At 35.7% G+C, this 14,468-nt stretch overlaps 1 protein-coding gene and 1 pseudogene across 1 annotated transcript in view; both read right to left on the bottom strand.

The window, feature by feature from the left end:
- Positions 1 to 3,215: 3,215 nt before the first annotated feature.
- LOC106623228 (ER membrane protein complex subunit 2) overlaps positions 3,216 to 14,468 on the bottom strand; it is a 91,498-nt gene continuing 80,245 nt past the window's right edge. The window contains exon 5 of the mRNA XM_070113136.1: positions 3,216 to 3,374. Within this exon, the coding sequence (XP_069969237.1) occupies positions 3,231 to 3,374 (144 nt within the window). The 3' untranslated portion in view covers positions 3,216 to 3,230. The remainder of the gene's footprint in view (positions 3,375 to 14,468) is intronic.
- LOC138859015 (uncharacterized) lies at positions 9,734 to 14,393 on the bottom strand (annotated as a pseudogene).

Here is a 14,468-nt window from a genome sequence, read left to right as displayed (position 1 = left end):
ATTTTATTTTTCTACATAATTTTTTTTTTTTATAAAAATCCGAATTTGCCTTTCGGTAAGGCTCGAAGGACCATGAATAAATTATACACTCTCATAAATTATTGTAAACAAAAACGCCCGTGTAATTAGTATACAAAAGCTTAATAAATTTTTATTTATAACCGCACAGGTTTAAATTATTTATACAATAATTGTAATGCGTTTGCAAACCCAAACAAATTAGTTGTAGCGCGCAGGATTGTAGTTGTCGCAAAAACGAATAAAGGCAGCAAGCAGGAACCGTGTTGACTGACGTATATAATCGAATGTAGATTTAGCGATGATCCCGTCCTTTTTGTTAGGTGTCTTCGTGCATGTTGTTCTCAGAGGTTGAGTGTGGTGGTGCCGTCGTGTGGGGTGAAATTCCTTGAGTGTTCACAGGTGTGGTGTGTTTCATTAGGGTGTGCCACTTTTTCCCGAGCAGATGGTGTACTTGGAGGAGGGAGTTTAAACTCATTTAAACAGTATAAAAACTAATTAGTACAGGAAGATAAAGGATGTACAATAGTAACAAAATCAGGTCGAATTGTGCACAAAAACCACATTAAAAATTAAGGAATATCTACATTACCATTACAGGATAGCATATTTAATTGCCTTGTGCAATGCTGAAACACAAATACTGGACTATACAAACAGCAAAATTGAGACCATAGCAACAGGAAACGCAAAACTCCAAACAGGAACTTTATAACTGATACATTCAATAAACCTAGATCAGTACGACGAGATAAAAGAACAACTAGACACCTCGATAACACATGATATAACTAAAAAGAATTCCCTTTACCCATTCCCATCCCACGAAACAGAAGCTGTAAAATCCTTATTATTCCAATTGAAACCTAATAGACTTAAAAGACCGATAGAAACATTAGGAACTACATGGAAGTGGATAGCTGTTCACCAGAACACGAGGACTTCCATATAATTAGTGATAAGATTAACAATGTATTAGAAAATAACAATCATCAAGTTGTAATAAATAAGTCAAATATTGAAAAAATTAATAAGTTAACTAGTGTAACAAATATGATCTTGAATAATGTAAAATCAAGCAATGAATTAAAAGACGAATTGGCAAAAATTATCGAAAGAAAAATTAGAATATTGAAAGAAGAATTAGTAAATATTGATTATTGAATTAAGTGACGTTAAAATTGTGTCGAATCAATCTAATATTATTTACATTATAAGTATACCTATAACGAAGAATGAAATATGCAAAAAAATTGTAATAAAATCAGTAAAAGAAAATAAAAAAATAATAAAAATTTCATTTGAAAAATTAATGATATGTCAAGATAAAACTGATGGAATTAAGAATAATTGTAAAAAGTTTAATAATATAATAGTTTGTAAGCAAAAGCCATTAGATGATATTTCAAAAACAATCTGTATTCCACGATTGCTTAAAGGGCAACCTTCAAACTGCACAACCATCAACAATCAGCACAACCCAATGCAGGAAGTAATCCTCCTAGGAACATTACTTATTCATGGTTACAACAATAAAGATAGATGGCAACCCACTAGAGTTAACGGGAACCTTCATCATAAATTATGTCAACTTCACTATCAATATCCAAGGCAAAAGTTATTCCAATAAAGAGGCATCACTTGCCAACCCATTACCAGCGATCAGACAATCAACAAACTCTACCACAAAACCGATGAAATTCTATCCTTGCAATTGCTACAAGAACTAAACGTACATAGAAATAGGCCTGCTGAAAACAAAATATAGGACCAGTCTTTGGGCGGGCTCCGCCACAACTATAATAGTCATAATCCTGATCCTCGCAGCAGCGGAAAAAGGATATTTAAAGAAAAAACTTACGAACAAAACACAGAACCAGGATTCAAACCCCCTGCAAGAAGATACACTAACAATAATCCCAAGCGTATAATAGGTCAACGAGGACGTTGCACGTTTTAAAGGGGGAGGAGTTAACAAGACGTATAAAACGCTGATGCCATGTCTGCCTCGCCGGATCAACGTAACGTAACGTATAGATATACGATTATAATTTTTATTTTATATTAAGCACGAATTATGGAGAAAAGTTCAAGAATCATGGAATTCAATACCAGTCACAACTTGCCTAACCTTGTCAGCCCCATGCCGCGAGGATGTCAGCAGGTGGTTAAAATGAAAGAAGCGTAAACAAAATATTAGATCTGAACGGAAGAAAAGTAATAATTAAATAAAATAGTCCAAAAACAAAATGAATGAATGTTTGCCTTAAATAACTACTTAAATGTTAGTTAATTGTCTCAATGAAAGATAATATTTGAATTATTTTATTGTATATTGTTTAATTTAAACATATAATTGAAAATTGTAAACATATCCTTTTGTCCCTATTATTTTTTCCAACTCTGTATATATCGCCGGAATTCTGGAGACAAATAATTTTTTCAGATGAAAGTAAATTTTGCATTTTTGGCATAAAAGGTCGACAAATTGTGTGGCGCAAGTCAGGAACTGCCTTTGAAAAGCAAAATTTTGTTGGTACAGTTAAACACGGAGGTGGCGGAATTATGGTGGTATGGGTCAGCTTGAATTTATTTAATCCACAATGGATAAATGGGGTTATTTTAACATTTTAAAAAACAATTTGAAACAAAATGCAGAGAATCTTGGATTATCTTCGACGTTTTGGTTCCAACAAGATAATGACCCGAAGTATACTGCGGAAATAGTTTGACTTTGGTTCTTGTATAATGCTCGTAGACAACTTAAAACGCCCCCTGTTGGAAATAAGAATTCGTCAGCATATAATAACAAGTAAAGAGGCTTTGCGAAGTGTTATGAAAGAAGAATGGTCCCAGATTACAGCTGAGGAAACAGATAAGTTGGTAAGATCAATGCCAAATCGATTGAGCGAGGTTTTAAAACAACGCGGTTATCCAAACAAATATTGAATTTAATTTTTCTTTGTCATTTTAATACTTTTGTAACTAATTTTAAAGCTGAATGCAGACTTAATGGTGCCTATGTTTACTTCTCCTTACACGAAAATCCCGTTATCACAAAAATGAAAATAGGAATATACATCTTTGTTTTTGCATTTTGAACTTAAAAATATAAAGAAGAAATACATGTAGAAAATTTGAACTGCATTACCTATTTATTGTAAATTGTGTTTTTACTTCTCTTAAAAAATATTGTCGGGTGAACGCAGACTTTATTCGCCATGTGTATATGTATGTGGATATGAGTATGTATATATATTAACAAACTGTTTTCGGTTTTTCCCGACCTCCCAACTCTGAAAATTATTGCAGCCTTTTGCATCAGCTGGATGAAACGATTCGTTAGACCTGGTTTGCTGCAAAAAAAAAATAATTTTTTATCAAGACAACGCACCTGCTTACAAAGGTGTTTTAATAATGACAAAATTCAACAAATTAAAGTACGAGTTGCTTAAGTATCTACCTTTTAAACCTTTTAAAACAAAGAATCTAATCACTGCGCGATATTTAATTTTTTCCATATTAAAAAAATACTCTGACACGTCAACTTCAAATGCCTTGTAAACAAAGAATTAATTGACAAAATGACTTGTAACTTTGCATGCGTTCTCATGACAGCTGTATCAACTTAAGAAAAAAATTTGGAGCTAGTAGTGCTATTCCTTAGTGAGAGCAGAAACTTTTCCTCCCATAATGATATAAATGATCAGGATGAAGAGACGAGTTGAAATCTGGGTGGCAGTCTGCAGGGCCCGATCTAAGGGGGGCAAGCCGGGCATTTGCCCAGAGCACCACAAAATGAGGGGCGACAAAATTTAATTATTTCTATCTTTCAACCGTTTGTTCGATATTTTTGAGGTATCGATACTTTGAACAAAATTTAAGTGACATCATTAGATTTGGGTCGTAGGAGACTACCCCTCTATATAGACAATAGCTTATGTTTAGAGCGTGTGTTGCTAGTTTCTCGTGATTGGTTCCTATTTTCCTATTAAATAGATTTATTTTTATCAATTAAGTAAAAAATGGATTCAGCTATAAACTCTTTAGAACTAAGATTTTCCCAGATTTCTTATCACAGTAAACATTTACCTTTTTTGTATAACATATATGCCTTAAGAGAACTCCCAAAAGATGAATTGTTAGAACATTGTAAGAATCTCGAGGCTATTTTAACTCATGAGAACTCAAGCGATATAAATGCGTAAGAACTTTGTGAGGAGTTGTCAGTCCTTTGTATGTTTTTAAATAGTAATTTATCTCCTCAAGATGTTTTAAAATTTGTAACAGATTTAAGATTTGGTCCAAATATCAGTATTGCGCTCAGGATCCTTTTAACTTTACCAATAGCAGTTGCAAGAAAGAAGCTTTTCTAAATTAAAAGCAATAAAAAATTATCTGCGATCCACCATGACACAGAATAGATTATCTGAATAGGCTATGATTTTAATAGCACACAAGGTTTGCGTCAGTATAAATTTATTAGATGTTATTAAAGATGTAGAACAAAAAGTGCGAAGAAAATTACTATAATTACGAGGTAGGATTAAATATTCACTGAAAAACTGTTTAATTTTTGGTTTCATTATTTTAAAAAAATAACTGATTTGTTTTGTAGTATCATAATTGTTTTTTATCAGTATTAAATTTTGAAACAAATCTTTTGTTGTGTCTTTTTTATACGTACCGTATGAACCTTAACATAAATTATATGAACCGATTGACCATAATAAACAATTAAACAGCTTGGTCCTAACTTCTTAATTTAACTTCTGAAACGATTTTGATGAAAAATGTTTATTGTCCAAAACAGGGAAAAGTATTGTAGCACAAGGGAAAAAAGGGCCATACGCAGCAGTGAGTCGCAATAGGTTAATGATGATGATAAAGTTGAAAGGTACATAATCATGTCGAAAAAAAATATATCAATTTCTGTGAAATTCCTTATAAAGACATACATTGTATACTTACTAACATAAAAACGCTCATCAACTTTCGTATAGGTACTTCTTCACTGACGTTAATATAATATAATCCCACCAATATCACGTATTTTATGTAGATACTTGTATACTTAGCATCCCTCAACAAAACTAGCTCATGACTTACATAGCTTTGTGTATGTTAAGGGCGGTGAAAATGATCTTTACCCAGAGCGGCTAAATAGCTATATCGGGCCCTGGCTGTCTGTCCGTCCGTCTGTGCAAGCTGTAACTTAAGTAAAAATTGAGATATCTTAACTCAACTTCGTACTCGTGTTCCTTGTCAAAAAAAGTAAGAAGTATTCCGCAGATGGACGTAATCGGACTACTGCTACGTCCACAAAACGCCATTAAGCGAAAACCAATAAATTGCCATAACTAAGGTACACAATAAGATACAAGACTATTGTTTGTTATAACGAAAAGCATCAGGGAGGGGCATTTTCAGTTTAAAAACTTTTCAAAAAGGGGGAGTGGCCCCGTCCTCTAATAGGTTTAATGTGCATATCTCCTAAACCACTAAAGCTAATTCACTCAGGACAAATCTTTTTGGCACCTCTATCGACTGTGTGAAAAGGAATGAAATCGGGTGATAACCCCGTCCACAATAAAGAAGTCAAATACTTTAAATTTCACACATATAATGATTCAATTAAGCCTAATGAGAGCCAATATAAAAGTTGGACCAAATTTGGTAGATAACATTATGATGACTATGTTAGTGCGAAAATGGGCGAAATCGGACTGCAGCCACCCCTACTTCCCATATAACCCAATTTTAAATTCCATCTGATTCTATTACTTTCCAGTAAACAAATCAAGTACCAATTGTGTTGGCCACTTTGTGACCAAAAGTTGCCAAAATCAGACTACAACTGTGCAATCCCCAGATACCGAATATGTGGACCCCAGTTCCTACAGCGAACATTTTATCGAAAATATCGGTCAATCTGTGAGGTATGTTATTGAAATTCAGACCAATACCTTCCGGACTTAATACCGCATATATCGGCCAATATTCTAAGTAATAAAATTGTGCGGGCATGTTTTTCTAATAACGGCACATCTGTGCCTAAAATTGATAAAATCGGTGAAAACTTGCCCATGCCACCATTTAACTAATACCAGGATCCGGTCATCCGGTTGACTTCACTCCTAATATGTTAGTGATGGTATGAAACCCAGAGAGCATTTGTTCCGTTAGCAAAATGTAGTAATTCCAAAAATAGACAAAATCGGGCCAATACTACCCCTATCTCCCATATATAATACCTAATACAAGATTTTCAAACTTCCGGTTGGCTTTATTCAGCATATATCTGTCTGTATGTACGATATCGTTAGAAAACTTATATAAACGTTTGGTATTGGTTATACTAAGTCTAACGCCGAAAAAGTGTGAATTTTGTGTACGAAATACCCAATACCCATATATTACATGCATATGTACATACAATGATTTTTGTTTTACAAACTTAAAAAAATACCAAATTTTATTGTAATCCATTCAAGATTTCGTCGAATAATTATTGTTGAATTCTTTCGCAATATTTTTTCAATATAAAGTTTTGCCACTCCTAAAGACATTTCCCTTGGTCTTTGCAAGTCGCAAGAGTATAAAATGTTCCGATACATCCGAACGTAGGGGCTTCTTCGGTAATTCAGTAAATACTGGCAACACTGCGCAGTTTTCATTGCTGATTTTATGCTGGCTGATCCCTTGCATGAAACTGTTAAAAACTGCGCATTTGAAAATTTGCATTTTCAAACATAAACATATGTGCAATATTTCTTATTAATACCTTAACTGACAAGTTAGATACAAAAAATTATCGATTTCTATTAGAAAAATATAAAAAGAGAATGAATCGTGTAAAAAAAAATATTAATTGCAAATACCTTTAAAGTCAAAGCTTTAGTGCACTTGATAATAGAACAATAATATTAAATTTACATTTAATATAAATCACTTACAATTTTAGCTAGCGCAGATGGTTTTGGCTTAATTTATCTATCTTTTTTTCAAATATTGCCAGTTTTGCGAGGTTTTCTGCAACAGCTACGACAGTGATGCTTTTTCGAACTTGCAATTTCCGCAAATATGCCGGCATTACCGTACACACCATAGCCTTTCTATACAATGTTTTTACATTCACATAAAAACAGCTAGTTAAAGTTGCATTATTTTGTTTTTAATTTTATATATATTTTCGCAACAAAAAATAACCTACAAATATATTTGAGATATCTTTGGCCGAAGTCAAATTACAGAAAATATAATAATAACCGTAAGAAAAGACGCCGGTTCGTGAATTACCCCAGTTCACATAATGACAGATATATTTTCTTATTCTAGGAGATTTTATGTTGTTGTAACGGTTATCTAATCTCGCTTGGGTGGTAGGGTTCAGTTTGGTTGTCGTCGAAGTCATCTAACGAGAGGCCCAGGAAACGAGCTGTTTCGATGTGGGCGGACCATTGGGAGAAAGGTGCTAGATGCTTCTGCGAAAACATCCCATCAGAAACTGCTTGGATAGAAGCTTGTTGTGTTCCTTAACCGGAAGCATACAGGCATCATTAAGTAGGTGTTCGACTGGAGACATCAAGAGGCATCCCGTGACGGTCTGGAGTGCAGTGTTCTGACATGTCTGAAGCTTCTTCGTTCGTTTCTTTGTCTTTTTCCCATGAGCTGCCGGCAAGCGACTTGAGGACTGAAGGAGCACAGGCTGTCAAATCTAACACCTAAACATTTAGGGTTATTGACCCTCGGGATTTAATGCCATCAACTGTAATGTTTAGATCCAGTCTGTACTCCTTCGTCCAGTTTGTAAGTATGATCGCTGTAGATTTAGTGGTAGTAGTTAGAGAGTGTTAAGCTCCTTGCAGCGAAGAAGCGAGAAAGATCGGAGAGATAGCCGTTTACTTTTGAGCATATGCCATCGATTCTATTGCCCAGTCATGGAAATTCCCTCTGGTGGTAGGTAGTTTCGAGAAGTTAAACAGTAGCGGGGAGAGGACACCACCCTGCGGGAACCCTTTGTTTAATCCTTCTCAGCTTGGATTTTAGACCACGAAATAGTAAGGATGAATGCCGACCGCTCAGGTAGTTCTTAGTCCACCTCTTCAGCTCTGGAGGGAGCGTGAATTGTTCGATGTTCTCAAGTAGCATTGTATGAATGATTGTGTCAAAAGTTTTTGGGAAGTCCAACGCTACAAGGAAAATCCTCTCACAGGGTGCCTTTTGGTTTAGGCCATGAACTATGCGGGCGTTTATGACACCAAGTGTTGTGGTGGTGCTGTGCACTTTTCGGAACTGCCATGCTGGTGGTCTGCTAGACTCAGGTGGTGGGTGAATGTCTGGAGTAACAAGGCCTCAAGTGCCTTTATTATTAGGGAAAGGAGAGTTATCGGACGATAATACTCCCTTTTGTTGGCTGGTTTCCCAGGTCCCCAGTAGTGGGACTACTCTTCCAACTTTCCACACATAGAGTATTTGAAGAGTGGTCAGCGACAGGTTGAGGACCTTGGTGAGATAGCTTACTCCCGTCGAGCCTAGATGTTTTAGCATCAACTCTGAACCTCCCTATCGATGGAAGAAAATGGCGCGCAGTCCTTTGGAATTTTGCGCAGCTATCGTTTAACACATCGATTGGTCTTTTCTGTCGAAGGGTGCAGTGTGAATTGAAGGCAGAAATAGGTCGCTCACTTCTTTGGGTGCGACGAGGCATGGCCATCGAATTGAACTTCAACCCGGCCGTCATGTCTCTTCGGATTAGACAAGGCCTTGACAGTAGTTCAAAGCTTCGGGTGCGTTCGAGATGGCAATCCCGACAACAGTGTTGCAAATTTGTCAAAGTATCACGTTCTGCGAGAATTTTTTTCAACACTTGAAACAGCATAACGTTCTACTGTCCCTTTTTGCGCGCAATTTCTCAAAATTTCAGCAACACAACAGTATGGACGAAGAAAGGTTAGTGTAATTGTGATTTATTTCATATTTTATCAATTTATATACACAAATTTTTAACTTATTGTGGTTTTACTTATTTGTAGCGAAAGATCGGGTTCAATAATAAAGTTACTAATATGCCGGCTCGATATGGAGGCCGAATTTGCAGCCGGCAAAAAGAAAAAAGCAGTCCTTTGGGGTGGAGTTCTAGACTCTATGAAAGCAGTGAATCCCAAAGTAAAGGATTCAAAGGAGGCAATTCAGAGGAAATTTTTGAATATGTTGGCCTCGTACAAGAAGATAAAAAAGAGGAATAAATCCACAGGAAGGGATGCCACCAGCTGGGAGTATTTCGAAGAATTCAATGCTGTTTATGGCAGCCGCCACTCAATGGAGCCTCTGTTGGAGAACTTGCTATCCTCCCTAGGAAGTCCCACGTACGAAGACTCGGATTGCGGTGACTCGGACAGTTTCCTTGGAAGTGCAAGTAAACGCTCCAAAAAAATCGCAAAACGAGGCATTAGCATTTTTAAGGCGGAATCTAGTCAGGAGCAAAAACGCCATGAAGAACTAGTAAAACTAGATAGAAGTTAGAAATCGAGAAGGAAAAAATTTGCGTTTTAAGTGCGTTGCGAGAAATTCTGGCGAAGAGGATTTGAATACAATGATTACCTGAAGTGTATGATCTCACATAAATTTAAATTTTGTTTGCAAACTTGTACAAACATGAATGTGATCTTTCAAAAAACATGTAAAACATTTTTTTGTAATCCTATTTATTTTTAAATAAAATATTTATGACGAAAATAACATTTTTAATTCACTCCTTCTTATAATACCTTCACTACTTTCGTTAATGTTTTCGGCAACAGCCACTGTATCGTTGTTATATTGGTAGAAATTGACATCGTCTGAAGTTGCATCACCGCTGTGGGCTAATATAAATTATGTAATATAGTACAGGCCATTACAATTACGGGACCATCAAATATTTTGATAGCAGATAAGCCGAATCTGCTAATATTACGACCGTGGTCGCTGAACTTCTCCGGAGGTGATCTTTTCGTAAATTGGACTATTTTGCCAGACGTTAGCGTCGTGACAGCTTCCAGGAAAGCCAATGAAGACGTCTATAAATCGTAGGTTGCTATCGCAAATAGCCTAGATAGAAAAATAAATCAAAAATTGTACATTGTAATAGGGTATATTTATAATACATCGTTTTACCTCTATAAGTTTCGAAAAATTTCCTTTACGATCATAATAGCAGATTGCATCTTTTTTGGGGATGTTTATTTTAAAATGGATTCCATTCATGCATCCATCCACAAATGGAAACGGATTTGATCTTTTTGGTTGGAACTCTTCCATAATTCTTTGTTGCTCCACAAGCGTGAGCCAAGGTATTTCATTTTTTAGTTGGCATATGGCTTTGATGGTCATGAAAAAAAGTTTATGTACGCGACTATTGCTTAGCTTCCATAAAGAAATATACAGCGATTGCTTCAGGGAGTAGCGAGTGTCAAAGGTTAACCAATGCGGCTGCAGAGCATGCGTCAATTTCTAAACAAATCAAAAACATTGGTTGTATTATAAACAATAGGTTTTTAATTACAATACTTACGAATACATCGTTATCGTACTGCTCAATTGTGTTGAAGAAATTGTTTACTTTTCTTACCGTCTTTTTTCCAAAATTGATTCCAATAAAAGATTCCGTTTCATTCTGTCGATTCTTCTTTTTTTCAAAATTTAATAAAGTGTTCTTCACTTTTTTCCATTTCATCAACAATTAAATGAATTTCCATTCAGCAAATTTTTTTGGCATAATTTTGGCAATACAAACAGCACTTCAGCAACGAAGTGTCAAATGTGAAACAGAGTTGCTGTACTGCTACAATTATTACGTAGCTCGAACGCATCCTTACTTATACCGTTGGAAGTTGCAGGTCTTCAAATGCCGTACCCATTTCAACCCGGCCGTCATGTCTTCTCGGATTAGACAAGGCCTTGACGGTATTCCAAAGCTTACTTACACCGGTGGAAGTTACAGGACTTCAAATTCTCTACCCATTTTGTCCGCTATTGTTACTTTTTTTCAAATCTCCAGGTTGAGATCCCTTATTCAGGGTTCACAGGAATCGGCAATGCATAAGTTGTCACGCACGTTGGCTAAAACAGCTGCTTCGGCTAGGAAATTAGGGAGGAGTTCCGCGATTCTTCCAGCTGTTATGAAACGAGCGGTAGGATGACGCCAACGATGACGTCCGTAGGAATCGGTAAATTCTGTGAAGCCGACCCAGTTAGCTTTGCTTAAGTTAACAAAGGTGCGGTTGTCCACATAAATAAAGTCAGGAGGTTTCTCGATGGAGATAATTATGGGCAGGTGGTCTGATGCGAAAGTTAGCATAGGTCGCCAGGTTATGCTATTTATCAGACCAGCATGGTAACATCTGGCGAGCTATTACAGGTGCTCATAATTCTGGTGGGTGCTTCGTCATTCATTGTGCAGAATGTCGAATCGTCAATCTGTTCCGCCTGCTCCATCCCCCTACGATCGTTTGACAGGCAGGAGTGCCAAAGATCGTGATGCGCGTTAAAGTCGCCTAGCACCAAGCGATTTTCACCACGAACTATGTTCGGATGATATCCTGTTGGGCAACATGTAATGGGAGGGTTGTATATATTAAATATCTCGAGCTCGACATCGCCTAACCGGACAGCTATACCCTGACATTCAAGGGTAGTATCCCTGCGGTCGATGTCAACATCGTTTAGACGATATTACACGGGGCAACATACGCACTCCACTCGCGTGTGGTACGCAGGCCGGAACACGACGGAAAGTGACACCAGCCAGTACAAGACTTGCCTTTACTGATGCGACGTTCCGGCGTATGACGGTCTGACACACGGAACAAACTGCGCGAGGAACCAGGATTTGCTGATTTGATTCGCCTCAAAAACGAAACTTACAAGCAACCTATCTTACATACTTGTATACATATGGTGGATTCGACAAAGAGTACAAATGCATGAAAACATCGGTATTTTCAAAAGAGTTAAATTATATGTATTGTTATCATATTTGGTTACATGATGCAGATGTAACTCAAAGACAATTCATCCGATCGCTTCGATTTTTTTCTGCATAATTTTGTAGACGTTTCTCTGTACACCAGTTTTTCGATTGCATGAAAAATTGTAATTTTGAATGAAATTCGTGTTTATTTTTTCAAAGTCTGAATTTTTATTTATTTGTTTTCAAATACGATGAAAGCCGAAGGACTTTTTTTGGAAACTTGGAAAATATCGAATAACTATATAACTGTTATTTTTTCTTTTGATGTTGTGAATTGTGTATATCGTAAAAATTTCAAAAATCTCCTTTTTTAAGCGGTCCCTTTAGATGCGACCCTTAAAAAGTCATAGACAAAAAATTAAGCGAGCAGCTTTAAACTCAACGTAGACAGTAGTTTTAAGGAGCACCATCAAATGATATTTTAGTTAACAATCCTCTCACCTTACGTGGTTAGGGGTAGTCAAAGGCACGAAAAAATTAGAATTTTCAGTATTTTTTTTGTTATTTTACAAAAGCAGTAATATAGCCTTATTATATAATGTTTTGACTTGAAGTCACGAAAATTTCAAAAAAAAATTTTAATTTCCAAAGTTATAGGGTTGACCCACTTTCAAAAAAGGGTCCTCGCGGTGACAATCATAAGTCCTTGGAGATTTATAAATAGATATTCCTGGGCCTGATCGAAGCTTTTTTTTCAAAAATCACTGTACTTAATGAAGATTTGAAAAAAATAGTTAATATTTTTATCTATTGTTACATAATTTACTCTATATATATATTGTTAGTCGTTTTTCTGGTTTATAAAATTCTTTTATGCTTTTTAATTGCATATATGTATGTATTGTATATACATGCGTTTATCTATAGAACTTAATAATTATTTTTTATACTCTCGGAATCTGTTACCACAGAGTATAATAGTTTTGTTCACCTACCAGTTGTTTGTAACACCTATAACTAATCGAGATAGAAATACATATTATAATATATAAATGATCAGAATGACGGGACGTGTCGCATTCCGGCTGACTGCCCGTCCGTCCGTACAAACGATAACTTGATTCAATATTGAGATATCTTGATGAAAAGTTATACATGTATTCTTTGGTACCCTCAGGAGTATGATATCACATATGGGCGGTATTGAACAGGTGCTACGCTCACAAAACGTGAAACATTTTAAAGGGCTATAACTAAACCAAAATTAAAACTTTTTAAAATCTGGGCGGAGATATGCTCACTAACAAGTGTAATGTATGTTATGTGTCGCACAAACCACTATAGATAATCAGAAAACATTTTTGAGGACAAGTCTAGCCAACTCCTCCTCACACAGTGTAAAAATTGGTATATAAAAATAAAAATAAAAATCGATTGTAAAAACGTACACTCCACATATAACGGATATGTTGTTGAGATAACTCACTAATTTAACACGAAGAAGCATTAGATTTCACATCCTATTTAAAATTTCGTAATTGTGCATAACATTATCATGATATTCTTATGTTACATTGTTAAAATGAACAAAATCGGACAATAACCTCGCTCATTTCTCATATAAAAAATGTATAAATTCTATATATTCTTTCACTTTCTATATATATTTGCAAAATTAAGTGAACGTGTAGCTCAGCAGACTTTATTACGAATATGTCTGTCAGTATGTGACTTATCTTCAGAAAATTGCATGGAAACATGTTCCAAATATACTTCAGTAATGTCAAAAGTTACTGCAGTCAAGCCAGACCTTTCGCTATATATACCATATATATACACAATATAATTTCAATCGTGAGTTTGTGGCGACTAGGGGTAGTATTTACCTAATTTTATTCATTTTTGGCATTACAGCATATTATTACCAGAAAAATATAGACTATAGAAAAATATAATATAAGTTTATTATTATATCTTACATGTTGACCGAAGGCACTGTGTTCCATATGTTCCGTATTTCCATATCTGGGTGCTTGAAAAGTTATGGTCCGTTTTTGACCTTTTTTAGATGAAATATGGCATGCCTTGCCACACTAACTTTATTTGTGCAAAGTTTGGTACCACTTAAGTCATTGGTTCTCGATTTATATATCGTAAAGTGAAAAAATCAGATGAAATTCGGGATAATATTATGCACCAAATTTGGTTGAAATTGGTCGAGTGGTTCCTAAAATAGATGATTTAACCCTAGTGGGTGGTGACTGACGTATTGACGTAGCCTTCTGACGTATTTATTTAGTGAGTTATCGCACTTTTAACTAGAAGTTTTCCGCATAACCATAATATGATACCAGTGGGCAGGGATATCATCCGACTTCAACTATTTTCACACTGTCTGAGGAGGTGCCGAACAGATTATACTCACAAACTAGGTTGATATATATTTAGTGACTTGAGAAATATGTACTTTCACGACACACACGTTACAAACAACCGT

Source organism: Bactrocera oleae, chromosome 2 (genome assembly GCF_042242935.1).
Source record: "Bactrocera oleae isolate idBacOlea1 chromosome 2, idBacOlea1, whole genome shotgun sequence".
NCBI lineage: Eukaryota > Metazoa > Arthropoda > Insecta > Diptera > Tephritidae > Bactrocera > Bactrocera oleae.
The sequence above is the reverse complement of the archived record's forward strand: the minus strand, read 5'-3'. Positions and strand labels throughout refer to the sequence as shown.